Genomic DNA, 26,852 nt, shown 5'->3' on the forward strand with positions numbered 1-26,852 from the left:
ACACACAGACACACACACAGACACACACACAGACACACACACAGACAAGTGCAGTACCATTATCCTAGTGAATGCTAGTTTCCAAAAATAAATATATTAAATATATTAAAATATAAGTGCTCCAATTATTTCCAGCAGATAGAAAGCACACAAATATAGTTGTATAGTTATTAAACACATATATTGCTGCAGCACTGCCACCCACCACCAGCCTGCCTGCAACCACAGTGCTTCCCAAATGTCCCAGAGCCAAAGGAACACTAATGGCTCCATCACTGCTGTACAGCTCTCCTACAAAAAAAATTCCCTAACTTTCCCATCCTACAACTGGTTCTGTAATTTTCCAGTGCAAAACATTAAACTTATCACACCCAGTCTGGAAAACATCTTTGAGGAGCTGTAATAGATGTTGGCTAAGAGAATATTTAGGTTGCTAAGAAATATTAGAGAAGGGACTTGGGTTACATGGTCATCAGCTTTTGGGTTTTCTGCAGGCACATTAGAATTTCCCAAGTGATATTAAAGCATTTCTAACATACCCACGGGTCACAGTCCCAATGACTTATAGAGGGCTGCGTGTGATAAAACACTTCAGGTGTTGGACATGGATAGTAAATGCTTTTCGAAGGACACAAAGCTTAAAGGAAATTAAAACCAACTTTGTAACATTAGGTAGTCTCAGTAGGGATTCAGGCCTCCCATCTTGCATAAGTTTCACATTTACTCAACTTTATACCCAACAGACCGAGCACAAAAAAATGCTAGGCAAAGGAAAAAATAATTATAAGACTGGGACCAAAATGCTAACGTTATATAAGATGATCTGAAGGTAGAAGTCTTCGGAGGAGATGCTAAACTTTTCTTTGTTCCCTTAAAAAGACCCAAAATTTTGTTTAAAAGAGAGGTGGCTAGAACGGATATTACATCTTCCCCCAATGTAAACATTCCTCTTACAAGCTTCAGGCTGAAAAAAAAAAACCCCACCCCACAACACATTAAAGAAGTGTTTATCCTAAAGAAAACCCCCACTGTTACAGGGGAATGCACGTTGCAAAGACTTTCATGCAATTCAGGCATCATCAGAACATTGCAGTTAAGCAATCAGTGATGGTATAATACAACTTAAACAATGAAGGGGGCTACCAGTACATTATTTGGGGCTTTATTACTGTCTCTTCAAAGTGGAGTAAATAATTTTAAATCCACACACGCAAAAAATATCAATAATAAAACCAGTATCAAATGAAGAAGTGTCTGGGTCCTATGACACCACAGATTTCTACTTTCAGTGCTTTTATTTACATAGTTCACTAAGCTGTCACACAATGCACCATTTTTAGCACAGAGTCTACAGTAAATTAGCTTTTGGCTTAACAGGATACCCCATAAAAACCCCAGGCAGGCACAGGGAGCGATCTCTTTCCCAGCTGCTTAGAGCTGCACCAGAGCCACACCGAGGGCTCCAGCACTGCCCAAGCTGTTAATCTGAGGGGTGACACACAACTATGTGCTTTTCCATTTTCCCATGATTTCCCAGCAAGGGTTTCAAATTAACACAGGCAACGTTCATTAAGGCTGCCCGGCCTTTTGACGCAAACGGCAGCCAGAGAAACAAATGATGATTAACCCTCCAGTCCCACGGAGGCACTGCCAAAACCAACTCCCAGCCAAGGGGCTGCCTTTGCCCCCCCACCTCCACCTGACCTCCCTGTGTTGATGTCATCATCACAACTGCCTGGAAATAGTCCTCAAAAGGCACGTCCTGGTACAAACTAATTTCCTGTCAACACGCCGCCTGCAAATCCAGGCAGCCACAGTTAAGCCCCTCACATAATCCACGCAGGGCCATGTGTGCACGTGCCCAAACCAGAAATACCTTCAACTCCAAAATAAAACGTGTGTGAGCAAAGAGGAGTCTGGCTGCTCCAGAAGGACCTGGGAATTTCAAGGAACCTCTTGTGTTGCCCTAATGAAATACATCAGGCTATGAGTTAATTTTTTGCCAACCCCTCTTTATTTAAAATCCTCGATGAAGGAATTTTAAAGGCAAAAACTGTCTTTGCTTACTAGTGTATTAGATCACTCAGAGCCAGATATCCTTCTCTCTATGACATTTCAGCTACTCCTGCAAGTGTAGCACACACCAGTCTCAGACCAAGCTCCTGCACAGGCAGTTCACTTGACCATTAGAGAAGCTTCCTAAATGGCAAAAGCCTGTCAGGTAAGACTATCCATGGATTAAAGCAGACTAGTGATGGTGAATATGAAAGACAACCCTGTTCTTGCTATTTTATTTTAGCTACAGGCACTCCCAATACACATTTTACCAGAATAAATCATGCATTCAGCAAGTGTACGAAAGCCTCACAATTAATCAGAATTAATTCTGGCCTTGTCTGATAGAATTGAGAGATCATGAGCACCAGCTCTAAATTCTATATAGCAGGTGGGGGCTCTCCACAGCAGCTTTTATTTCTATCTCCTTTGGCCTTATCCAAAGACCCTTCTAGCCAGCTGGATTCATATATCAGTGGGCACTGAAATTTCCCCCTGGATAATTTCAGCCACTCTCATACATCTTCTTGGAGATATAAAAGCAACCACAGCCTGATTCTATCACTGCATCAAGGAGTACATACAGTTCACTCACTTATATAGTTCTTCAAGCCAAGGAGATTTTGTTACCAGACATAGCCAGATGTATGAAATCATATTTAAATCTGTTACCCTTCTTGCTATAGGCATTTTTTTTGACAGCAACTGACTTCTTGTTTTGTACATTTTCACTTATTTAATTTCCTTCTCTTTCCCCTGCCCTTTATCTAATGGATTTTTTAATATTAGAAAACTAAAAACAGTCTGAGAATGCAGTCACTGTGGTTTCACCTCACAACGAAATTTGGTAAGCATCACCACTGCGAGCTAAAGCAAACATACATCGGCATCATCTGACCATCCAGAACACTTCCAAAAGCCAGTGGAATGAATGTTTTTTTCAGAACACCAGATGTCATTCTCATTGAAAAACGTATTTAAGGCTCCATCACCACTTAAATCTTGTAAAGGAGAACCAGTGGCTCTCCATCCCATCACTGACTTCAGTGGCACTGAAGCCTGCCTGAAACACCTGACCTGCAGAATCAGGACCCTAATTTAGTTACACTGCATAACCGTGGGTGTAGAAATGCAGGGAATATTCATTCACACAACTACATTTCGAGTGCTGTTAAATTCACAGCAACTGTGAAGCTACAAAACCAGGAGGAAGTCTGGGAGAACACCTCTCCTGCACAGCTGACCCTACCTCAGGCAGAGCTAGGAGGTCAAAGAGGCAGATCTCAGGAGAAGTATCAGGGATAAATTACTGCAGAGGGATTAATCTCCATGTAGCTGAAATCTATAATGCAGATTTTGTGAGAAGGGAGTACAGCCCACCTTCTTTTCCAAAATGTCCCAGCAGGCAAGATTTACATACAGATAAAACCTGCATTTTTTATTTTTTCCCCCTAACTAAAGAATTGCAATCACTATCAAAATTCATAGGTTTTAGAAATACTTGTGGACGTGGTATCACCTCAAATAACTCTTCCACCGAAATCTCTGGAAACAATTTCATATCAAAACAAATGTAAAACTCACTGACACGACAAAATGGCCAGTATCAAAAAAATTAATACAGGTTGAAATAGACCTTTCTGGCAGGACTCTCCACCTCTCCATGAACTACTGAGGTAAAAAGTTCCCAAAGTACAAAAGCCCCCTGCCAGCACACTCCCACACAAGAGTCACCTCGCTCACACAGCCTGAAGGATTTTTATTGAGTCTGACATTTCTGTCAGGGCTTTGCAGGGGGAACCTGTCAGCAAGGAGCACCTGCCAAGTCCAGCTTTTCAGTCCAACTGCCGTGATCGTAATTAACTGTCACACTGTTTTATTTCCTTCCCTCACAAACTCGGGTGAAATATGGCTTTGGCAGCTTAAGGTTTTCCATAGCATTAGAGAAAAAAAATTAAAATAATCTACTCCAATAGCATTACAAGAAAAACAGTAATTGCAGGATGTTCCCAGATATCGATTTTCACTCAAAAATTCTAGCACTGGGGCATTATGTCCAGCAGAATGGACACTGCTATGCCAGTTAGGAAAAAAAGCAGGCTCTTTCGTCACTATGGAATAATATGGGCCAAATTTACTTCTGTGAATGTTGTACTACATGTATGGTAGAATTTCAATGACTATTATTCACACCACTACAGATACTACAGGCTTGGATGTTACTAGAAAGTCTTAAGAAACATTATGTAAATCTTATATGTTATCACTTACATACTTTCACTAGTCATTAAAAAAAACAAAACAAAACCAAATACACCAATGCACAAACCCCCTCTGGTGCTCAGATAAGAAGCATTCCCCATAGTAGGGAACTTCCCTGCCTGTGTCATCAGAAAAACTCTGAAAGAACATAATCCTAAGGCCTTCCCTCCATCAGCACCCTACAATTAGAAGCTGTTGGATTCTGTATGCACCTGTATCAGCTACTACCCACAATATTGTTTCACATCTTCTCTGTTTCCTCAAGAGCAGAATTCAAGTACCACAGAAGGAAAATCTCCAGAGGAAATTTAGGAAAGTCTGGGAAATTCAGTCTGGGTAGAACATTTATCTTCATGGTCACCCCCACGTCAATATGGTGTTTTGCCAACTGTCGATTTGCTGATTGAGTGAAGTTCATATAATTTGTTTTTTAAGACATTAGAAAAACATAGAACAACAAAAGAACTCTGAGTGCTCCTTGAGTGGCCCCCAGCTTCCAAGCAAGCTTCCTAAAATGACGATGAGCTTTTTGAAAAGAGGCAATGGTGCTCAGCTGTCAGCAGGTGACTTTGAAACAAACGTCCAGCTGCAAACACATCCTGATTACCCTCTACGGTCATGGAACCAAGCCTCTTCCTTTTGCCTAAATTTCTTATTATTGCAGCTTCCAAAAGTTAATGAAATAGGCCCAAATAAAATAAACACAATGGAAGGAGAAAAAAGGTGGAAAGGAGCCAGTTTGAGACAGGTTTGGACTCAACAGGCTTTCTTCCGGATGGCTTTCCCCAAGCACATCACCTATGTGGTGATCTATTGCCCATTTCCATCTGCTTGCAACTAATTCCAGATGCACATCCATGAAAGATGGACATTAGATTGTGCTTTCAACTGGCCCTGGCATCATCTTGCTGACACAAGAATGACACAAGAATCCTGTTCTTCTAACACTGATGCTGCCTTAAAAGAAAACAGCAAAGCAAGCAAACAAACAAAAAACCCCAAACATACACCTGATGCTTAGTAAATTTCCCATTTCCTTTCATTCTGTTTTTCTAAGCATTTCTCCTCTGTGCATTCCTGAAAGTTGATCAAGTTGAAAAATGTAATCAATCATATCTACCAGGGAAGCAAGTACAGTTTAGGTTGGAAGTATTACAGGCCTAGAAGTAACTAATTAGACTGGATTTCATTTCATTACAAAATATTTAAGCAGAAGAGGTTCACTTTCAGATGGAATAAGTTTCATTTATAAATTTTAATTACATTTATGTTCCTTCTGTATGTCATTAATTTTTTAAAAAATAAATACACCAAAAAAAGACCTTCAATCATTGTAGTCCTAACCCTGCAGGCAGCTGTAACCTGCTTGGGCTCATTTAGTGTGGGTAAGACGATCTTTTTCCATAGCCAATGCCATACTGGGAATTTAAATAGTCACCATGTATGCCCACTTCTGATCCCTCTAATCCTGGTATCTGTTTCAACTGGGCCTCTTGCAGGAATCCAGTCAGAGGCTCAAATTCATCTCTTTGGCTGAAGCATCTTTCCTCAGATGAGCTTTGCCACAGAATTCCCAAGCACTGAAGAACGGGCCTACATACATTAACAGCCTTGATTAGTCCCTCTAAACCCTGCACATGCATCCATGCACTTAGATGACTTTAAGAAAAGGGTTTATGGATCCAGTCCTGCTTCCACTGATGTCAATGAAATTCTCTATTGACTTCAAACATCCAAGTTATAACACAGGCTGGCAAAGTTACAAAGTTACAAAAAGGAAGAAACACAGATTTAGAACACATTGAGACAAAAGATTCTTGCTACACAAGAAGTGTTAATGAGTTTGTTTCAAAACTAAAGGAATTTCAGAATTTTATTGTATACATACACAATATCTGGGTAATGTTATTTGTTGAAATTGCTATTCCAAAGACAAATACAAGCTTTGCTGTACAATCAAATTGTTTCAAAACTTTCCTTCTTCACCACTCCTTGCTAGGCCTAAAATAGAAAGCTGGCACTGGACATGCAGCGTTTTTCCCAGACAATATTTCTGTTTGGAAACCAAATTCCAAAACTTTGAAGAATTCATACAGCAGTCGTAAAAGTTTCAAATGTCTCAACGCTCCATCACATGCAAACACAGCTCAGATATTGCAGGGAATCAGCTGACGTTCCCCAATTCAGGGACTACTGACAATTTACCTTCTGCCAACAACCTCTATGCTACCCAATGTCACCTTGCTGCATCCCTGCAGGGTCCAGCCCATGCGTTTCATTGCTGGATGCAATCACTGACCTCCTTCATGACAGAGGCTGCTCAATGCACCAGGGAATTTGCACAGATACAAAAATGCAAGGGTATGTTCAAGTGTAGAGTATAAATATGGGTTAAAATATTCCAGAAAGACAGCTTGGTTTAAAAAGAGAAGATTTATCACTGTCCCTGTTAAAAGCAAAGTGGCAGAGGACAGCAGAGAAGCTGCTGTTCTTCACACCTTCCTTTAAAAGCCTGAGGGCCTCAAAACTTGAGACTACAAATATTTTAATACCTAAAATGAAAACAGTACGTCTTTCAGTGCTTCTGAGCAATTCAAATTGTGGCTTAGGAATCTATCTATCCTCCCCTCAGCGTACAGGATAACGTATTTTCCCGAAAAAGCATCATCAAGTTGTAGTGTCAGGGGACTGGTAGCAATATCCCTTCACTTTGTCACTTCTACTCTCACTCTGAAAAGGTTAGCAACATTCATCTACCAAATTGTTTTGGCCTCCAGAAGTCAAATGCAAGGTACTGACTTTGTCCCTTGTCTTTCTCTTTTTTCCCCCCTTTGAAAATGGAATTTATCAGTGACTTCTACAGCAGTCTACAACATTTCCCATCTTACTAAAGGGGAAAATGCTTTGCTTCTGGAAAAACAAGAAAAGGAACAAATATGTCTCCCACCCAAAAATCCTAAAAATCCCACTTATATAAACAATGTCCCATTTCCAAAGCACAGAGATTTCTTAAGTTCAGCAAACAGACTGTCTGTGCTGCATTTACACAGACCCATGTTCATTCATCACTTTCAAGTCTAATTACCAAGCCATTTCCCTCTTGGCAACCTCTGATGGCTAGAAGAATTAGGTTTTACATGGTCAGGAATACCGAGGGATAACAAATACCCATAACTCTCTGCAGCTGTGCAATTTGTAAAGCCTCTCAAGCTTTCGTGCAGGCCAGGGATTACTTCCAGGCAAACTTTCCTGCTGCATCTGGACCAGTCCTGCCTTAGCACAGTGTCTCCTACAAAAAGTCATAACAACATCTTTCAAAAGTATGGAGAAGGAAAGGAAAAAGTCATAACCCGCCCGTGGAAGCAAATGCTCATCAGAACCACGGAGCAGTGGAAAAGGGTCCGTGCGTCACGTTGTTCACCTCTGACAGTGCCCGACTGCTCCTCGCTGCACGGTGATCCCTGAAATGTCAGGTTTGTTTTAAAGATGTCAAGTGCAAGGTTCTGGACCTTCTCCCAAATGACTAACTTACGGGGAAGGAGAATGCTCTACCAAAAGCCTTGCTGATTTACAGACATTTTCCCCATATCAATCATTTCTCCTACTCAAACCTCACTGTGACACCTCTAACTGTCTCCCATCTTTATTCTGCAGGTTTATCATCTGTTCTTTAGAACCAGTTAGAGGGAATGCCTCCCTTTTTCTTTATAGTCAGGCCATTCAGCCCCTAATTTTTCATTTTCAGTTATCTCTAAACTTCCTCTGACGTCTCAACATAAACCAGAAAGAGATGGAAAATTCTTCCAAGAGTGCTAGAAGCTCAGTGTAACAGAACGAGATTCAGAAATTAATACAGCTCAAAGTATCTTTATCTGCCTTCACTACCACATTAGTAACCCAAGTCCTTTCAGAATCACCCTCTCATCTTCTTGCAGCAAGGATCTCTAGACTTTTCTCTTGAGCAATTGCTCTCTGCACTGAAATACTTTTTTTCCAAGGTGCAGGATTATAGTTTCATAAATTGTCTTCGAGGTTGGTATGTATCCAGCCCACATTTTTAATTCCTTGATTAATATGTATTAGTTTGCTGCCTACATGCAAAATTGGGAGGGGAGCGTGGACAGACAAGAAAAAAACAAAACCAGGAGCTTAGTTCATATTGATAAAAGATATGGAACTTCTAAGCAGGCTGGATAAGAAATAATCTTGTAAGAACTAATACACTCTGACACTGAACGATGCCAATATAATTTTTGCTGACTTCTAAGTACTTTTTTGTTCTACACAAATACATTTTGTAAAACAAAACTGCTACACAAGACAGTTGCATTAGGTAGAGTGCTAGATGTATTACAGTTATGGAATTATGGCATTATGGCTTGGGAATGTGTAATAAATAAAACACTGTGGCATAAGTGAATGCAGCTATAGTGTCTGCCATGGAGTAATGGCTTGTGCAGTGACAGAATCCACTAAATGATGCAGAGGAGATGTTATATTGAATGGTGCAAACAAGGTAATTCCTTATCTTTCTTGATTTACCTGTACACTAATTAATCACAAAGTCTATTAGTTCACATGTGCCTGCTGCTTAGAAGGGACTGTTCAATCAGCTCTGAAGACTGGGAGCAAAACATTTGTGTTGTAAATCCACAACCTTTAGACAAATCTAAACAAGTAATTATGGGTTAATGAATACTTGGCAAAGTGCTTTGAAGGGCGAAAGCATTAAGCAATTACTCAATGTTATTTCACATCTGTATTTCAGATTGGCATTATTCATAAAACTATTCTTTGGCTTCTCTGTATCTCTGGACATGTCCTGGTAGGATCAGGAGAGGTTGCCTACCCAAGAGATCCGGGATGTGGCACATTCTGCACAAAGCCCACAGCATCCTAACAAGGATTGAAACCAAGAGGAAAAGCTCTTGCAAAGCTGTATCCCAGTGTTTTTCACTGCTAAGGCAGAGAAAACTAATTCAACCAACAGAGGGAATAGGGAGACAATATAAACAGGTGTTTCCTTGAAAACTTCAGCATGGTTAGTAATAGTACAGGAAATGGATCTCCAGAGGCCACAAATCATTAGCATCTCTAGTGCATTTGCAAATTCCTACTGTGCAAAGTCAGCCTGTAAAAAAAGGCCATTTCTAATAAGTGCCTTGTCTGGTTTCCTACACCATTTAATTTCAGATGAATTTTATGAGAACTCTGCTACATATTTTACCTCCCATCTGGTTCAGATTTGACAATGAAATATTTGTGTGTCCCACCCTGTTCTTTTTAAAGCTCCAAAACCAGATGTCTCCAGCACAACACGGCTGCAGCAGGTCATACCACATTCTTCAGCAAGCTGTGCCAGGCCTACTACCCCCCACAGACAGTTCCAGGTAAGGTAACATTAGGCTGTTTACTCCCTAAGAGAATAAAGCAAACAAACAAACAAACTCAACACCTCGAGGGCACTGTGTGAAAAGGCTGATTAAAATGTATTATGGCTTATTCTTCCAAAAGGTTTTATCTTGATGAAGTGGTGTTTCTGAAAGCTGAACAGGTTTAAAGCTGCAGCAGGGGAAGATTCCCCTCCATTGGCTTGATTCAAACACACATTTTTGCAACTTTTTGTTGCACTGTGTTTCAGTGCATAGCATTTCTAGGAAGTTCACAAATTCCACAGTTTCACACACCGCACATGAGAAGGATGCTGATGAAAACATCTTCACACAGATTTTGCATTTTCAACAGCAAATATGTTCATTTCTTAGCAGTTTCACAGGGCAGCTCTACGCTACATGTCATGACACGTCCTGTAACACAAATAATTCATTTGTGTCACTGAAATGTCAAAATGACACCTGTTATCTTTTTCTGAAGACACAAGTGTCCTTTTTGCAATATAAAGGGATTTGTAGGGATGCTGAGGGAGCTCGTTTTCCAGAAAAATGTTGAAATTTTGATGAGGCTTTAAATTGACCAAATACTTTCTCCATGCACCTAGTCAATAGCTTGTCATGCAAAACAAAACAGAATAAAAGTACTTGCTCACAACAAGTAGCAGTTGCATTTATAAGCAGATATTCCACTTACAGAGCTTGTCAAATCTTAAATGCTGTAGTATCAACTAAAACCTGCCACAATCCTCCTTCAGACACAAGCTAAACATCTCTTGGAATCATCACAAAGCAGGATATTAAAGAAAACACAATTAGCTGTTTGCACAATATTCCCTTCTTAATGTCACAAATCTTTCCATGAAGTTTTTCCCAGTCTGGTAAAATATTTAAATGTAAGTGTAAATTTAGGCATATGAGTAGTCTCCTTGGAAATTTGTGTTACACAGCTTATGATCATATTGTTTGCTTGACAGAGACACCAAATTAGGCCAGTGCAACAATCCTGGGAAAAAAAAGGAGTTAGGTACTGGAAATAAATGCAAGGTAAAACCACAGAAAAGAGCCAACGGGCATGAGAAGCAGAAGAATCATTCCTGCTGATGAGATGAGAAAGGAGGAACTCCACCAGCTTACCTGTTTATGCCAAGTTAAATACGCTTGAGTAAAAGTCACACATGCTGCCCTTCTGTATGTGGAATGAATATATTTCATAAAATAATTCTAGAAGGGTAAATAGACTTGTGATTGCACAGTGTGGGAGTAATTTATCAGAAAATTATGTCTGTTATTTTTGTAACAGGATTACTTACTTTCCCCTTTCCACTGCCAAGGCATCTATCTCATCAAAGAAAAGAATTGAAGGAGACACCGCTCTGGCTTTCCTGAAGATCTAGAAAAACAACAATGAAACAGCCGGTTTTAAGGGATGGAAACTGTTTACAGAATGCTATCACCCCCTGCATGCCTCAAAAGCTACAGAGCATCACATAAGAGACATCAGACTTATCATGTTTTGGTGTCGTTTTTTTTTTAAACAAATCTTTTAAAAGTTATGCATGATACTGTGCAATGCAGGCCTGGTAGTGACAGCTGCTACTGGATCCCAAATTTGACATGCATCACTAGGCCAATGCTCAAGAAAGCTAAACAACATAAAATATCCCTCCTGCCTTTTCTATTTTCTTTTTCTTTTTGAAACTTACACCAGGAGATTTTTAGAAAGTTTAAAATTAACATTATAAGCAGAGAAGAATTTGAATGCCGAGAAAGTTTAACATCTAACATTATCCATAGCCTGCCCCCTTCCTCACCTCTCTCACTGCTCGTTCAGACTCACCAACATATTTATTCATCAACTCAGGCCCCTGCAAGGTAGAAAATAAAAAAGTTTAAAAAGCATATCACATTTACATAAGAAAGGACAGAAACAATCTGCCAGTGCTACACTGCTGATGCTCTAAGAAATTTTGATAATTTGTCATTTGTAAGGTTTATTGGTGCATTTTTAGATGTGCCCTCTACCTGCACCAAGCTTTCCTCCACTTATTTTAGTACTGTGCATGCATGTAACTATGCATTAGTCCTCTCATCCTAATCCTTCATGAGAAATGGAATTAACAAAAAAAATATACACTTTGAGGTTCTTAAAAGTTGTTTGGCTCAAGAACAGCAACAAGGGGCTGCAAATCAGCCAAAAAGATAAATTACAGTAAAGCATTTACTTGCACTCTCAAACATGCATCCTGTCCAAGCAAGCAACAAAAGAGTGACTCAAACCAATGTTTAACAGGGTTTCTTTGAACTTGACAGTTTGCAGGTCCAGAAAGAAGAAGCTGCCATAGCAGCACACCTGAAACCCATCCAGGAGGCACTCCAGCCCCAGGAAGAAAGCTGTTCAGTGTCTCAGCTCATTCACATTCCTTCTCCTCTGCAGGGACTGCCAAGCAGGATTATTAGTGCCAGCTGCTCTGGTGCCTGTTTATACTCACATCCCTGTCCACCAGGAACACACTGGAGACCACAGGGTCAGCGTTCAAGTCTTGAACAAGTACTTACAATTACAACAAGTAAAACAATGGAGAATTCTCAGAGCATTTGCTGTTCTGCTATATCCTGTAGGATAGGCTGCCTAAATAATGCTTCCTAATGGGCCTCACATTCTCCTGGGATTGGTAATGACTCATTGACTTCAGCCTGGTTTGCATCAACATTGACCTGCAGCCTCAACCAACGATCATTATCCAACACCCTGAACGAAAAGAGGCAGAGGCTTCAATCCATTTTCCAAGGAACAGGTGTCCTCATCATTTCACCAGCAGAAACAACATCCTTCACAGTCAGAAAACTGAACCACCCTCCTGTGCTTCACAGCTGTGAGTACCTTCAGGTAACACTTAGCCCAGAACAGAAAAACAGCTTCAAACAGCAGGTATGTTATAATTAAGGATGTGGCACATACAGTTATACACTGGCAGTGACAGAGCCTCTGTTAAAGCCCCTCTTCGAATGGGACCATCTGGACTTTGTTCCCAGCTCGGTGGAACACGGATTCATCACTCTGAAAATGGAGCTCACTGGTTTTTTGCAGTCTCCCCTCTCAACACTCATTTTCACTCCTGCAGTAACAGTTAATGCACTGACTTTTACCTTGACACAGGCACCATTGGAAAATATCCGTGCATATTTAGGGGAAAAAACATTTACTCTGAAAAGCAAAGCACGAGTTATCTGCTAGCAGCAAAGCATCAGGAGTTGTCCATTATCCAAAGGACCAGGTGAGATCCTGCAGTACCACTCAGGTCAAATCCATGGTTTAAGGATTGGAAGAGCAGCACTGCATGCTTTGCCCGCAGGAAAAGTAAATGACACAGTTAGCATTGCTTCCTTTCAGCAACACCCACCCTTAGAGCAACTCCTGTGGCAGCTAAAGTGTCATCTGGAGGCCTCCAATGACTGCAGAATCGGAGCCTGGTGGATACTTGCATGGAAACAGAACTCATCGTGGCTAGGCTTTGCGAAAGAAGATTTAGGAAGGCTCTATCCACATTTGTAACAAACATGTAACAAATGTGGATAGAGCCTTCCTCATTTGTTCACATTTGGAAACAGAACTATTCAGACACATAATCATGAATGCAAGGAAGAGAGAAGGGAAAAACAAGGTGAGAGAGAGAAACGAAGTCTTTTCCTGCTGTCGACTGTGGACACTGAGCATGAGGAGTGTGCAGCAGTTAGTGAGGAACAGGCCCACAGTTCAGAGCCAGCCCAGCTGCTCCAGGACCTCGCCATTCATCATATCCAGTGTAGATGAGGAATCCCATAGCACAGGCCTAACAAATCCTTAAGGAATGACAGCACATCCCTCTCTGTCCAGCTCTCTGTTAAACTGAGTTGATACACTGAGAAACCATAGCAGATTCTACCCATAATCATAGATTTCTTTTACTGACTTTTTGTGGACCTTCTCTTTCGCACCCTTAAGTAATCTTCACTCACATCAGTATTCTCATGGAAAAAACAACATCACATACATCAGTGCCAGCGTACTCCTCTAGTATGACACAACATCAAACAGCCTGACTTTCCCTTTTCTTTTGTCTGAGCAAAAAAAAATACTTAAAACCAAAACTACTCTATTTGAGCTTTAAGGTACAATATAATTTCAGATGCTTGGAGTTTTATTTTTAATTAAGCATTAAAATATGATGAAGGCAACATCAAAGCAACAAATACTGTTTAAAATGTTTCCAAAGAGAATTATTTTGAATGCAGGGGTTTGCTGTGAGCTTAGACACAAAGTTTTTCCTCCATTTTTCTCTTCATTAAGCAGCAACTCCAGGTGAAAGACCACTGTGTTAATGACTCTTCGTGGAGAATTTTAATGAAAATTGATTTGAAGGTCTCCTAGTTCGCCACTCATGAACAACACCAGAACTGCATTTGAATGTCATGGTTTTTATTCCAAGTGGCTTGAAACTCTTATTATACACATCAGTAAAGGAAAAGACTCCAGAGTAAGACAAAGCACACACAGAAGACGAGGAATTGCTGTACAATTCATCTCATGCAAACACTGAAAACCACAACACAAAATCTAGAAATGTTCAAAGAAGCTGGATGTAGCACCTGAAGTGAGTTAGCTCTGGTCCCACCTGAGCTGAGCCCCTGCCTTACCCTGTCCGCACCCACGCTGTCCTTTGGCTCAGACTGATGGCAGCTCCTTTTTGAAAAATGAATCTGCATGAGAAGCAGTCTACAGGCCACCACAAAGTCACCTGCTGGCAGCTGACACAGTTTCTGATCTTCACAAAGCTCACCTTCTCTTTAGAGCAAGGTTGCTTTAGAGACCACTCAAGAAATACCAGGAGGGGTTTTTTATCTTACTTTTTAATGCTTTAAAAATCAAATGACATAAGCTCCACTTAGTCAGCAAGTCAACATTTGCTGAAAGATCATTTCTGGCCCAGAGGGGAGCACAGGGATTCCTTTAAAAGCCGTTTATAGCTGTTGATAGGCTGCCCAAGAGGTGACAGTAACAAGTGGGCCAGTTTAACGATGCACGGCTCTGTTCTCTTCTGCAACAGCTCATCTTCCATATGAACGGACATAAAGGAATAAAAACCTGTTTCTTCTGGTCATTTGCACAGTGACTCCAAAACCAGCAAAAGATTTGGAGCAGAAAATTGGCAGAAGCAGTTGTAGCTTAGCCATGCATATAAGCACACCATTTGTGAGCAGGAGTCCAGACTGACAGAATAAAATCTGCCAATTCAGGCCCCTCTGAATTCTGCTGAGGTTTTTTTATTCAGCCTCCAAGTAGATAATTTCCAGGCATGTTCTGTTTAAAGACTATCCCATCCTTGTTTACAAGATATATCCCCCCTTGTATCATGAAACCTTCTACTTGTTTATGGTCTGGATTGGGTGAATTTCACTTTTTTATTTAATAAAGAAAGCAAGAAAAAAGTTCCTTACATCTCAAATATTACCAGAATCAACTCTTCAAAGGTTAACTGCACCAAAAGATAAAATCCCTGTATACAGGCTGCAACATGAGATAAGCTTGTATATATACATGGCTATGACAGAAGTTCTCAAAGTGTTTTTAAACTGCAAGAAGAACATCTGCTATCCCTGAAATTTAAGGGTATCAGTCATTTTTCTAAGCAGTACTTAAAACCACTTGCAGATTTTCACCACCTGAAAACACTGGGGTAGCCACCTGGGTAGGAAATTTAGTCAATGACTATGTTTAAATAATTTTTTTACCGTTTTGGCAAATCAGGAAAGTTATGCCCTTATGCTTGTTGAGCCAGATGGACACAGATCCAGATTTCTGCAGCATACAGCTCTGTCTAGTCTCTTCAGAAATACTGTGATAGCCTCACATACAAGTTCTGGGCTCAAACACAGACACAACTAAGCTATATTAGCCATAGAGTACAATTCCTACGTTTTAAAAATCCAATTAAAGAGTTTGTATCACATCCTATAGATTATTACCCTAGATCATTACTACAAGTTAATGCACAATTCGTTCTTTGCCATGTTTGAAGCAGAAACATTGGGAACAATCCCAATCCCAATTCTCTCAGCCTTATGCTCTACTATTACAACATTAACTCATTTGGAAGAGACTCAGAAATTAGTTAGTTTGTCTTTTGGCACAGTAATCTCAATGGCAAAATGCTCTCCCACCCCTTCCACAGCCGACCCAGAGCAACACATGACTCAGGGTGGCTGCAGGGAAGCGAGTTAACAAGACAAACAGTGAGACTTCCTTTATTTCACCAGTAAGGTTGTACATGTGTGACTTGGTAATTGGTTACGTGGCATAGAAAAATATTTGCTCAGAAAATACATGCATTATATTTGCTTGTTAAGAATAAAACCTACTCCTTCTCTTCCAGTGCTGCTTAAAGAGATTTAATCTGCCTCACTCCCAGCTTCTCAGAACAAGGAAACCCCAGGCTGAGCGCCGTGCACCACTTTAATCGCTTCCTCTCCCTCTGCCCTGCATTCCGGAGGACCTTAAAAACTTGTTGACACCTGTCTGGTGTTTTAAAAGCCTCAATTTCAGCAGGTGCTTGTGGGCTCCAAAGTATCTAAGGGAGTCAACTGGCAAAAACCTGTCATCCTCAGTCCTTGCAGTGCCAGATCAAACTGCGAAGGCAAATACAATATCCAGTTTGCTTTATTGTCATGCCCCAGAAGTCACTTGTTTGCCACCTGCCTTGACCAGCAAACCTCAGTGACAATCTTTTGAGGCTTCTTTACACAAGAGAGAAGGCAGTATTTGTACTGTAGAGTGAACTGACTGGAAACATTGCATTAAACTCTGTGCATGCACCAGCGCTTTCTGAGAGGGTCCTCTCCAGCACAGCTGACACTTGGATTTACCAGCATTTTCCAAGCTCACAAAGTGCTGCACAGGCACAGCAGTGTCAAGTCAGAGGTGAAACTCTATTGTGACAGAGCTGGAGCAGATCTAGAAGTAAGCCATCCTGCTCACCTGCTCCATCCACAGACAAATCCCTCTGCATGTTGTTCCTGTTCATCACGAATTTCCAGCACCTGCTCCTATTCCCTGTCACTGCCACATTCTCTAGGACCAGGCTTGGCACCATTTGGGCAGGATCCATGTGGGATCAAGTACCATACAGCAAAACCACACAAAATTAGCCAACCCTGCTGCAAAACGTATTTGGCTGCTGACACAACACCCCTCCAGCAACACCCCATTCCACCACTGATAACTTGAAAAGAGGGTGAGAGAGACTAAGTGCTAATAAAAATTAATCTTGCAAAGTAACTGAGAAGAGACAAGGAAACACAGACAGGGGATTATGTTTAATCATTTTCTGCCTGCACATTCACTTTTGGGAAGATTAGGGTAAGAATGCCTTATTTTATATGGGCATATGATGAATGGGCATATGATTTATATGGGCATATGACAAATGCCTGATTTTATTTTCAGTTGAGTAAAACATGCAGTTAGTTTCAGGATTAACAGACCTCAGAGTACCTCAGTTTGTTTGCCCTTGTAAAAAATGTTAAATTTTTCAGATACAGTTAGTATCACTATCTGCTAATTAACTAACAAGTAACTGTAAATACATTACTATGGATCTTTTTAGAAATTTTATCAAAACAAAGTTTCTCATAAAACCACAATGCTTTTTCATTTTTCATCTTAAGTGTTTTGCTTATAGCTAGTTACAGGCACCAAGTTTCTTATTTCAGGCTTCTGCCCACTGAAATCCCCATCAAAAGGCTAAACTGTCTCCCCAAAATTCACTGACAGTTCTTCACAAAGCAAAGCAGTCGACCTTTCCAAGCCTCATTAATCTGTTTGAGCTGCCACAGCCAAGGGCTGAAGGGAAAAGCAGAGGAAACTTCAATTGGAAAATATTTTGACATAATTGACCCAGATGACAAACTAAGCTTAAGCACATGTCAAGCACGGGGAGTGGTACAAAAGCCTCGGCTGGGTGATACAGGAAGTTAAATCAAGCCAAGGTGAAGTCAGAGCCCTGGGAACAGTGTATATTTTTGTAATTACTGCTAATTGAAAAAAAGAAAAAAAGATTCCTTCATCCCAAGCTCTTAAGTAACAGCAAATAAAATGTCAGGAATATTTTCTTTCCTCTTTATTTTTTTTTTAAATCACACCACAGTTGGAGCTCCTAAGCACTGCGAATGATATTTTAGAACAGTATAGTTCACATTATCTGTACCACTGCTTTGCTTGGTGTTAACATCCTTAAACACTCCTTACTGTCACAGGTGGGTTTGGTTTTCTTTGTTTGTTTTGTGTGATGGTTTTTTTTAAAGTATTGCTTCATCCTGTTTAGAACAATTACTGCGTCTCACTTAGCTGAATTCCAAAGGGTTTAACTTTTGGAGGTCTAAATTCTATTTTTCTTTTTAAGATTAAGCTGGTTTTTGTCACTATGCCTAAGCGAGTTTTTGCCTTAGTTCTGATTTTAAACAGACAAATGTTAAAAAGCACTGAGCAACAAGAGGAAAAATGATACTTCCCAAACCTTTGCGAGAATATAGAAGTTACATGATTTTTGTTGCTATATATTTTATAAACTCAGGTAATCTGCTTGCTGGACAGAAAACAGAACTCGGAGTCCCCACGGATCAGACCATCAGCTAAGGAATTCATCATAACTGGGTGATGGAGTTTATCTGGGGAGGTACCGTGATGGTGTCCCCCAGCCTGACAACATCAGAGCAAACTTCAGTGTTCATTCTGAAATAGGTTAAAAACAAAAAAAGCACAATGGTTTTGTTGTTTGGTAGTAAAGTTAATCACCTAAATACCACAACAATAACAGGGGAAAAAAATTCCACTCAGTTGCTTCCCAGAAAAGCAACAGAAAGTCTGTAAAGTAATACTCATTAGATCCTTAGCACAGCACAATGATACAGGATTTGCTAAAAATAAAATAAAAAAATAAAAATCCAAGAGGGCAGTCATAACAAATCTAAATAAACTAAGATGCAAGACAAATGCAGATATAATTATCTATGCCACGCAGCAAGATAAAGGAGTTTCCTCCAAAAATATTCTTATAATATCACCACAAACCATTAGCAGTTTAATAAAAATATATCTTAAAAAAGCAGCCAGTCAAAGCTGACCCTAAGTGCAGGAACTGTCAGAACAGTACAGAGAAATACCTACCATATAAATAGTCAAAAGAGGGAAAACAACCCACAGAAATAATACGGTGACAAAGGCTTTCATTTCCTTCATGTTCAATTTCAGAAAGTTAGATGACATCTAGAGCAAAAGTGTCAGAGAGTTAGTTGTGTAATATAACAAGCAAGGTGTCACCAGCCTGGCAGAAGCTGAAAATTATATCCCTCGTCCTATTAATATGGATAGGTGTAACATCTGTACAGAAATAACCTTTTCCTACTAGTAAAAGATGCACAAAATACATTTCAGAAGTAAATTACAAACTTTGGGGCGAGCACAATAGGAATGTGAAGAAGTACAAAAGTGCAGAGAAGGCTGACTGAAATAAGCATTCAAACAGATCAAAAACTATTGACAAGACTGATGATCAATCCTGAAGGATGAAAAATTCTCCTAATTCCTTCCTTCACACAGTCTTATACTCGCTTGTATCCATGACCACAAAACACTGAAAAATCTCCAAGAAGCTGAGAACAATTCAGTTGCCTTTCCTGTAACAGAGGTTTGGGAAAGGGGAATAATCCAGATGACCACTAAAACCCTGAAAAGCCTCAATACTGCAAGAGATTTAGAAAAGGGGGTTGACGGGAAGGAGCAGGAAAAGCCATCCCCTGGAAAGTGGTTGACAATCTCCTCCTCAGTAAATTTAGCAGATACATTGTATTAGAGACAAAGACAGTCAAGAGAAGGAATAAAAATAAACAATTCCCCTTAGGAATTATATGCAAGATTGCTTTGTAAAACAAACCATCCAACAAACTGCTTTTCTCTTGGAAAAGCAAAAGGTCACCAATCTTGGTGAAAATACAGCTATAAAAAGTTTTTGGCCAAGTATCAAAGAGCATGTTTACAAAAGGGCCACATTCATTGTAACACCAACCATTCAAACCTCACAATAGATTTCAGGAGAGAACAGGATGCAACGTCAAACATCTGCTATCACATTATTTTCTGCAGCTCCTCTGCCCAGAACTGACATCCAGACTCTGCCCATCTCCCAGCCCTTATGAGAGGCCGGTCAGACGGAGCTGTGACAGCTCCCCCCGTGCCCAAAACAGATGGAAAGGTCACATTTTAACAGTTCACACATAACTCAGCTGAAACATCTCATTTAACAGAGGCAGCTGTCCAAACTGCACAGGCACTGCACACACACATCTGGAAAACAGAGCAAAGCCTTCCTGGAACCCAGCTGGGGCAGGGGCGATACCTGCGGCACCGAGGCAGGACAGACAACTTAGACCAGGAAAGTACATCCAGCACTTCTGGAGAGCTGGACTTTCTGTGCCCATGGATCTGAAGGGTAGTGTGCACACACAATAGGTCCGTCTTTCAAAAAAATCACTGGACCAAGCAAGCACTGCATGTACCAGAATTGATTTCCTCTCAGGTTTCAGACACAGGGAGAGACAGCATCCAGCAGCAGGCTCCCACGGCCAAAGCTAAGCCTCCTGTCTGCAGTCCCTTCCTGAGAAGGACCCAGGAACCTGTGCTCCCTGGACTGTCCCAGAAGAACACACATATCCTGCAAGCTGTACAGCAGACACTTTTCATCAAGATTACTTATTTGAGGCAGGGGAGACTGGAAGGAAAATGCAAGTCTGAAAAGTGAATTATCAAGAAACACACTGTCATTTCAAAAAACCTGATGTCAGTTCCAGGGATGGATATTTGAGACACATGTAAAGAATAGGAAAATCAATAGGGCTATAAGCAAGAAAAGTCCCCTCTCAAAAAACAAAACAAAATCAAAACCCCACATATTCATCTACTTTGGATTTACTGCAGGAACACGTGCAGCAGAAATTAATCCATGGCTGTTGAGCTTGAAAAAGTGCTACAGACCATGTTTAACACATTTAGTACATGATGGATGTTGCCTTTTTCCCCTCCAAGAAACAAATGTGATGTTAGAGCAAGTGGGCTAAGTTCCCTTCCTGGAGTCAACATATCCAAGGCTGGACATGCTCCAGAGATGTGCTTCTTGAAACATCTGTACATCAAATATTTGACCAGTTCCAGCTCAAGGGACTTAAACCAACAGGGAATAAAAGGCAGTTTCCTCAAGCCAGCCCCTTCTGCTGCAGCTTGTCAATGACAGGGGGGTTGCACCCTCAGAACTCCACCATGGAAAAACTGTACACAAGCATTTCCTATCAGTGCACCTTTGGATACCTCCTGGTCAGCAGGAGCCACCTTTAGACAATTAACTGCACCAGTAAAAATGTCTGATGGAGCTATGACTGAGGGATACAGGAGAGCAACAGCACTCATTTTTAACTTGGGGTTTTTGAGTGCTACCTTTTTTCCCCACCCTCTCAGGCCCCAGTGCTTTGGGTGAGACAAAGAGCAATGTTTTCTTTTAAGCAGCGCAGGAGGAAAAGGTTACCTTGTTTACCAGTGATTCTGGAGTACAAAGAACTACTTTGTCTTTATGGAAGAGGCAGTAAAGGCAGTGTTTCTTAAGGGCTGAGGTTTCCAAGGCTGCTCTTGTTGAAGTGACCGTGACCCAGAGGCCTGTCTGCAATCCCAGGAAACCCGGGCAGTGAAGGGCTGTTGGCTTCAGGGTCAGAGTGACTGCCCCTGATCCCAGAGAGGACAGGATCCAGAGCTACAGCTACAGCGTGCCTGAAAGGAGGAGGAAGCTGTGCAGAAACACTAACACAGAAGGCTTTGTGAGCAAAGAGATGGTCAACAGAGAAGAGGACGTGATCTTACTGCTGAGAAGGAGATACTTTCAAAATACTTAAACAAATGTTTTTTCTTGCACTTCATTAACATTCTGACACAGCTGCAGGACTACCCCATGTGGAATCACTCTGCTATCCTTTTTTTTCTTCCTATGCATTGAAGCTCAGTATTATTATTAAATAGCTTCCATTCATGTGTTTTCCATACAACCCACAGTGATCAATTACATTGATTCACAGGCAACGAAATCCAAAATTTTTCTATACCTAAGGTGTTTCTTAACGCTGAGAGAATATCCCATTTATCCAGGAGTACTCCAGATATAACTGATTTTGCAAACTTTCTAAAAAGTGATGAAGTAGAACTATTTCCCCTGAAAAAAAGGCAAATAGGACAAGAAAAATCTGAAATGAAACATAAAGAATAAGATAAAGAAAGTGACCTTCCTGAGGAAAGAAAAGGAATGTAAGAGATGAGATGATAATATTTCCATGCAAGCAATTATTTCAGTAAGAGCAGCTACCCACTACCCAGAGTTGTGTTTCATTTATATTACTTAAAGAATTTCACTGTTGCCATTTTAAAAACACTTTAAATAATGCCAGTATTTAAGATATCACTCCACAGCTTACCCACCCATCCAACATACAATTTCTGTGCTAATATTTTTAAAAAGCATACAAGAAAGCACTACTTCTTTTCATAAGAAAACCCAAACCTTTCTTGATATTTACAAGGTGTTTGCTGTGGCATCATATATAAGGATCAGAAACAGCAAGAGCCACTGGATTCTAACACTGGAAATTGGTAAACCATGAGTTGTTATGCAGGAGTGAAGAAAATGTAAGTCTAAAAATGGCCTACCTTCACTGCCAAGAAGTTGAGACCACTTTCATGGGCCAAAGCTTTTGCTATCATGGTTTTTGAGCATCCAGGAGGTCCGTAAAGAAGCACACCTTTCGGAGGCTGGATCCCCATGCGGATGAAGGACTCGGGATGTTTGAGAGGCCACTCAACTGCCTGCTTCAATTTCAGCTTCACATCTTCTAGTCCTCCTATGTCTGACCAAGAGACCTGCAAAACAGACCATTTGGCTCAATTCAGACCATGGAGAAAAACTCAATTCAGACCATGGACAACGGAGAAAAACTATTAAAAAAGTTAACAACCAAAAAGTGCTCCATAGAATGCGTACTGGTTATTTCACAAAGTTGTTTTTTAATGAGTTACTTCTTCAAAAAGCCTTTTATAAGAAAGAAGCAGTTATTAATAAAGTCACACATCGTAAAGGAGGATTACACTTGCTTTATGCTGGAGGATGCACATGAAATATACTCTATCTACTTCAAAGGTCAACAGCAAAACCAGCAGTCACAACTCAGTTCTCTCGTTTTTAATGTGATGCTGAATTTGTAACAGGACTGACTGTTAGAAGTTTGGGGGGTTTCTCCACCTGCCAACACTATCACTCCAATATAGGACTCGGGCACTTGGAGATGTGACTAGAAGCTTGAGAACAAACCAGCCTCCAAACACACAAGCATCTGTGGAAAAGCAAAACCACATACAAAAGGCAACACTCAAATCCAACTACAGCTAAAAAACAAGTGCAGTTCAGTGTGCTCTGCTGAAGACACAAGACAGGCTTGTCAGGAATACATCAGGGCAGAACTAATATGTCCTACCCAAAACAGCAGACAGATCTAAAACCTGTTATACCTCTCCCCACATCGCTGTCAACAAGCCCAAGACTTTTCCCCTCAACTCCCAGCCTGTTCTTTGTCCTGTCACCATCCACTCCTGTCCACTTCAAATATTAAACATGTCAAGACGCACCTAAATCAAATGATCTTCTGCCTTAAAATGCTCTTCCAAAAGTTTGCTAGACATAAATCATCCTTCAGCTCTGGAAAGTCAGTTCATTTGAAAGGCAAGCAGAGTGTTACCAAGAGGCAAAGTATTGCCTTTCTCCTGAGCTGAAAACTGGTTTCACCCCTGGCCTGTCCTGATTTTCTCCTGATACCAGTACATGGAGTGGAAACCAGAAGCAGACAGTCCCTGAAAGAGGCAGTTCAGTCTGTTATTGAAGTGGAAGAAAAAGAGCATTTGGATGCGGTGGGAGCACTTTTGTTTAAGACCAATTGTACTTCCAACCACACAGAACTTCTCCTGGATTGTCAGACCTGAATGTGGAACAAAATTACAAAGGCAGCAGAGAGCAAACAGATCAAGACACGTGGGTCAACCCCTGAGAAATACTCTGAGTTTAAAGGCTAACTGGAAGGTGAGGAGCTGCCCATCTGCTGCCTAAACATCATCTCTCTCACACCAAGAATATGTTACAGGAACACTAGAAAAAAAAGAAACCTCTTTCTTAGTGACCAACAGCTTCTGGTTCTTTAGTAATTAATTTATAAGCCTGAGAAAGTATCAAATATGTAGAGTTGATCACCACTGCGAACCAAGGAGGATCTGAGAGCAGAGGGGTTTGTCAAAGGCAAAAGAAATTCCTATCACCTGACTTTGAGCTGAGTATCTTGGGCTACCAACACAGTTGAGACAGAGAGAGACAGAAATCCACATACAGACTTTTAACTACAATGAAGCAAACAGACAAGTTCATAAAAAGTGAAACCATGTGCCAGATACCTCACTTGCACCTTTCCACTGTTCCACCCATGCAAACCCTTTTCACTCAAATTTCAAGGTTGAGTAACATAATTAAACTCAGGACAGTTAAACTCAATCTTCCCATGTTACATAAGTTTGTGTTTCTGAGTCAGATAGGAAAGAGTGTGGTTTAAGTTTCATCTAGAAAAGATGTATTACCTACCCCTACAACCCTTAATTCTATCCAGCAGCTCTGTAAACTGCACACAACTAAATCCTGGCACTCTTAAACAACTTTTTCTTAGGGAAGATGACAGACAACATAAGCTTGTTCTCCTTTTTCAGTACCAATCCTTACCTGGTAAAGCATGGACTAGTCATTCCTATCATCATGTCTTTCCATCTAGACAAAGATTTTGACAAACATGAATAAAAATATCTTAAAAGTAATTGGCCATCAGGAATTCCCTATAACTTTCAGCAACAGAAAGCAAAATGCACTTGCAGTACTTTCCACACATATAAAAAGCCAAGGAAAACACATAAAATGTTACTTTTACCCTCTTGCAAATATTCAGTCTACTGCACAAGTCTTCTAAGGCACTATATGTCATTTAACACCACCACAAGTGACAGAACTGTAGAGAAAAGGTGAAGTACAGCCACCTTACATGAAGTTTGTTTCCAGTAAGCTGGAGACTTATTCTGATTTTGCTTACATTGAAAATTGGGAAAGGGAAAAAGAGGAAACAACTGGGTCAGGGCATACAAACATGGCTACTAAAGTGCGAGATCTCCTATAAAAAAAAAAAACAACTAACCAGTCAGAAATTCACTTATTTAGAATTTCTATAATACAAGGTATGGAATTGAAGCAGCAATGGTATTAGTAAACCACTACTTTCACACTCTGGTCAAGCTGTAAACAAAACAGACTTTTATTTCCTCATTTCAAAAGGAGAGAGATAAGTGTGGGTGGGGACAGTCCACCAGCAATAGCTACACTGCTTTCACCTGCACAGGAACTCAAAGAGAAGGTCTTGCAACACCAGCAATGAAGTGTGATATTCTGTCACCATGGAAATGATTTTAAAGATTAGCCTTGGGGCTGAGCTTACACATACAAAGCCAGTGCTCTGCTGCAGTGTGTAAGACACCGAGATTTCATTACTGCCATAATCTCCCCAGGTCAACAGAACTCAGAATACGACCCAGAGCAGCAACTCCCCAGAGGTTATTAAGCACCAGCAATGAAGAAATAAAGCAGACGTGCAAAGGATGTCTCATCCAGAACCTTTTGGCTGCAAAGACACAAATCTGAGTGTTGAATTACAGCAAAGGGAGTGAAAGAGGCAAGCAAAACCCACAGCTAACAAAATTTCAGGAAGACCCATAGGAGAGGGAGGAACAGTAACTACAGTGCAACTCTCCAAAGAGCTGCAGTATTAACTTCCTGATTTATAAAGTGCATCCCCTCTCTCCTAAATCCCTGCAGCAGAAAAAGCAGCCTTCTAAAAAGGCTGTAACACATAGCAAAGTTCAAGAAAGGTTCTGTAAAAATGGAAAACAAGATGCTTTGTGGAATCAGGCAGTAAGTATTTTGCATTTGCCTTGGTCACAGCCAACACACAAGGCAATCCGGGCACACGAGGAAGGACTTGAGGCTTTATTTAGAAGTTACTTTGAACTCTTGTCATTCAGTTATCAGGTTAAAAGTCACAAAAATTTCAGTTTAATTCAGCATGTGCATCAATGGTTTTACCTGTAACTAACTACACAGGCCAAAATTCCCATCCACACCAAGGGGGCTGCCAAGTGAATCCTATATCTGGAATGAATAGCTGAAAAGCTATTTATTTATTTCTTCTCTTTGGGAAAAAAAACCCCTCATAGCTGATTATTTATTCAGTGTTTAAAGTTATTTTTAGAAAGGATTTTTTTAGATGGTAGTGGTCACAGAATCATAGAATAGCTTGAGTTGGAACAGACCCTAAAGATCATCTAGTCCCAAACTCCCCTCCTTTGATAGGTAATACAGGAGGACACAAAATCTGTTGCATCCAGTACTTAAGATTCCACTTTAAATTCACCCCAGGCACCAAGCAGATGGCCTCAAATTTACACTGCATCTTCACAAAACATGCAGGTCCTGTCAGCACAAAAGGACTCTGCACTATGCTGTTATCTCCCCTTCAATAAAGGAAGCAATTTCAGTAGTATTGCAGTGACTCAGGAGGTGTTTAACAAATAAAATCAAGTGACAATCAAGGAAGCCCCTGGCAGGATGGTTTAGTGGACAACAGGAGCCTGAGCAGTAAGTTGACCTGGACTGAGAACAGATTTCCTGCAGTACCTCAAGACCTTACTTCTACCTCTACCTGTCTGTCTCGTGCTGTTTAGCAGCATTCCACACGGTTCCAAACGACCTGGTATGCCTAAGAGGTACAGCACAAGGATAACAACGTGAGCCCAAGTAGCACAACAAGCAAGAATTAGTAACTCTGGTTCTCAGCAGAGCCACTCAGCCCTTGTGGATATCGATGCCACGACACCACTTCCAGGAAAAGCTGCCTGGGGCCAGCCCAGGCAATTCCATCCAGCACTTCCCTGCACAGCGCGGACTC

The 26,852-nt window shown here is 40.7% G+C and overlaps 1 protein-coding gene across 1 annotated transcript in view; it reads right to left on the reverse strand.

Moving 5' to 3' along the window:
- The window catches only part of SPATA5 (spermatogenesis associated 5), a 167,958-nt gene that overhangs the window by 118,327 nt on the left and 22,779 nt on the right, over positions 1-26,852 (reverse strand). The window contains exons 11-13 of the mRNA XM_027689951.1: positions 22,483-22,692; positions 11,522-11,575; positions 11,021-11,100 (exon numbers count right to left, since the gene is read on the reverse strand). Coding sequence (XP_027545752.1) covers positions 11,021-11,100; positions 11,522-11,575; positions 22,483-22,692 — 344 coding nt within the window. The remainder of the gene's footprint in view (positions 1-11,020; positions 11,101-11,521; positions 11,576-22,482; positions 22,693-26,852) is intronic.

This window comes from Neopelma chrysocephalum, unplaced genomic scaffold, assembly GCF_003984885.1.
Source record: "Neopelma chrysocephalum unplaced genomic scaffold, ASM398488v2 Primary Assembly neopelma1_79, whole genome shotgun sequence".
Lineage (NCBI taxonomy): Eukaryota > Metazoa > Chordata > Aves > Passeriformes > Pipridae > Neopelma > Neopelma chrysocephalum.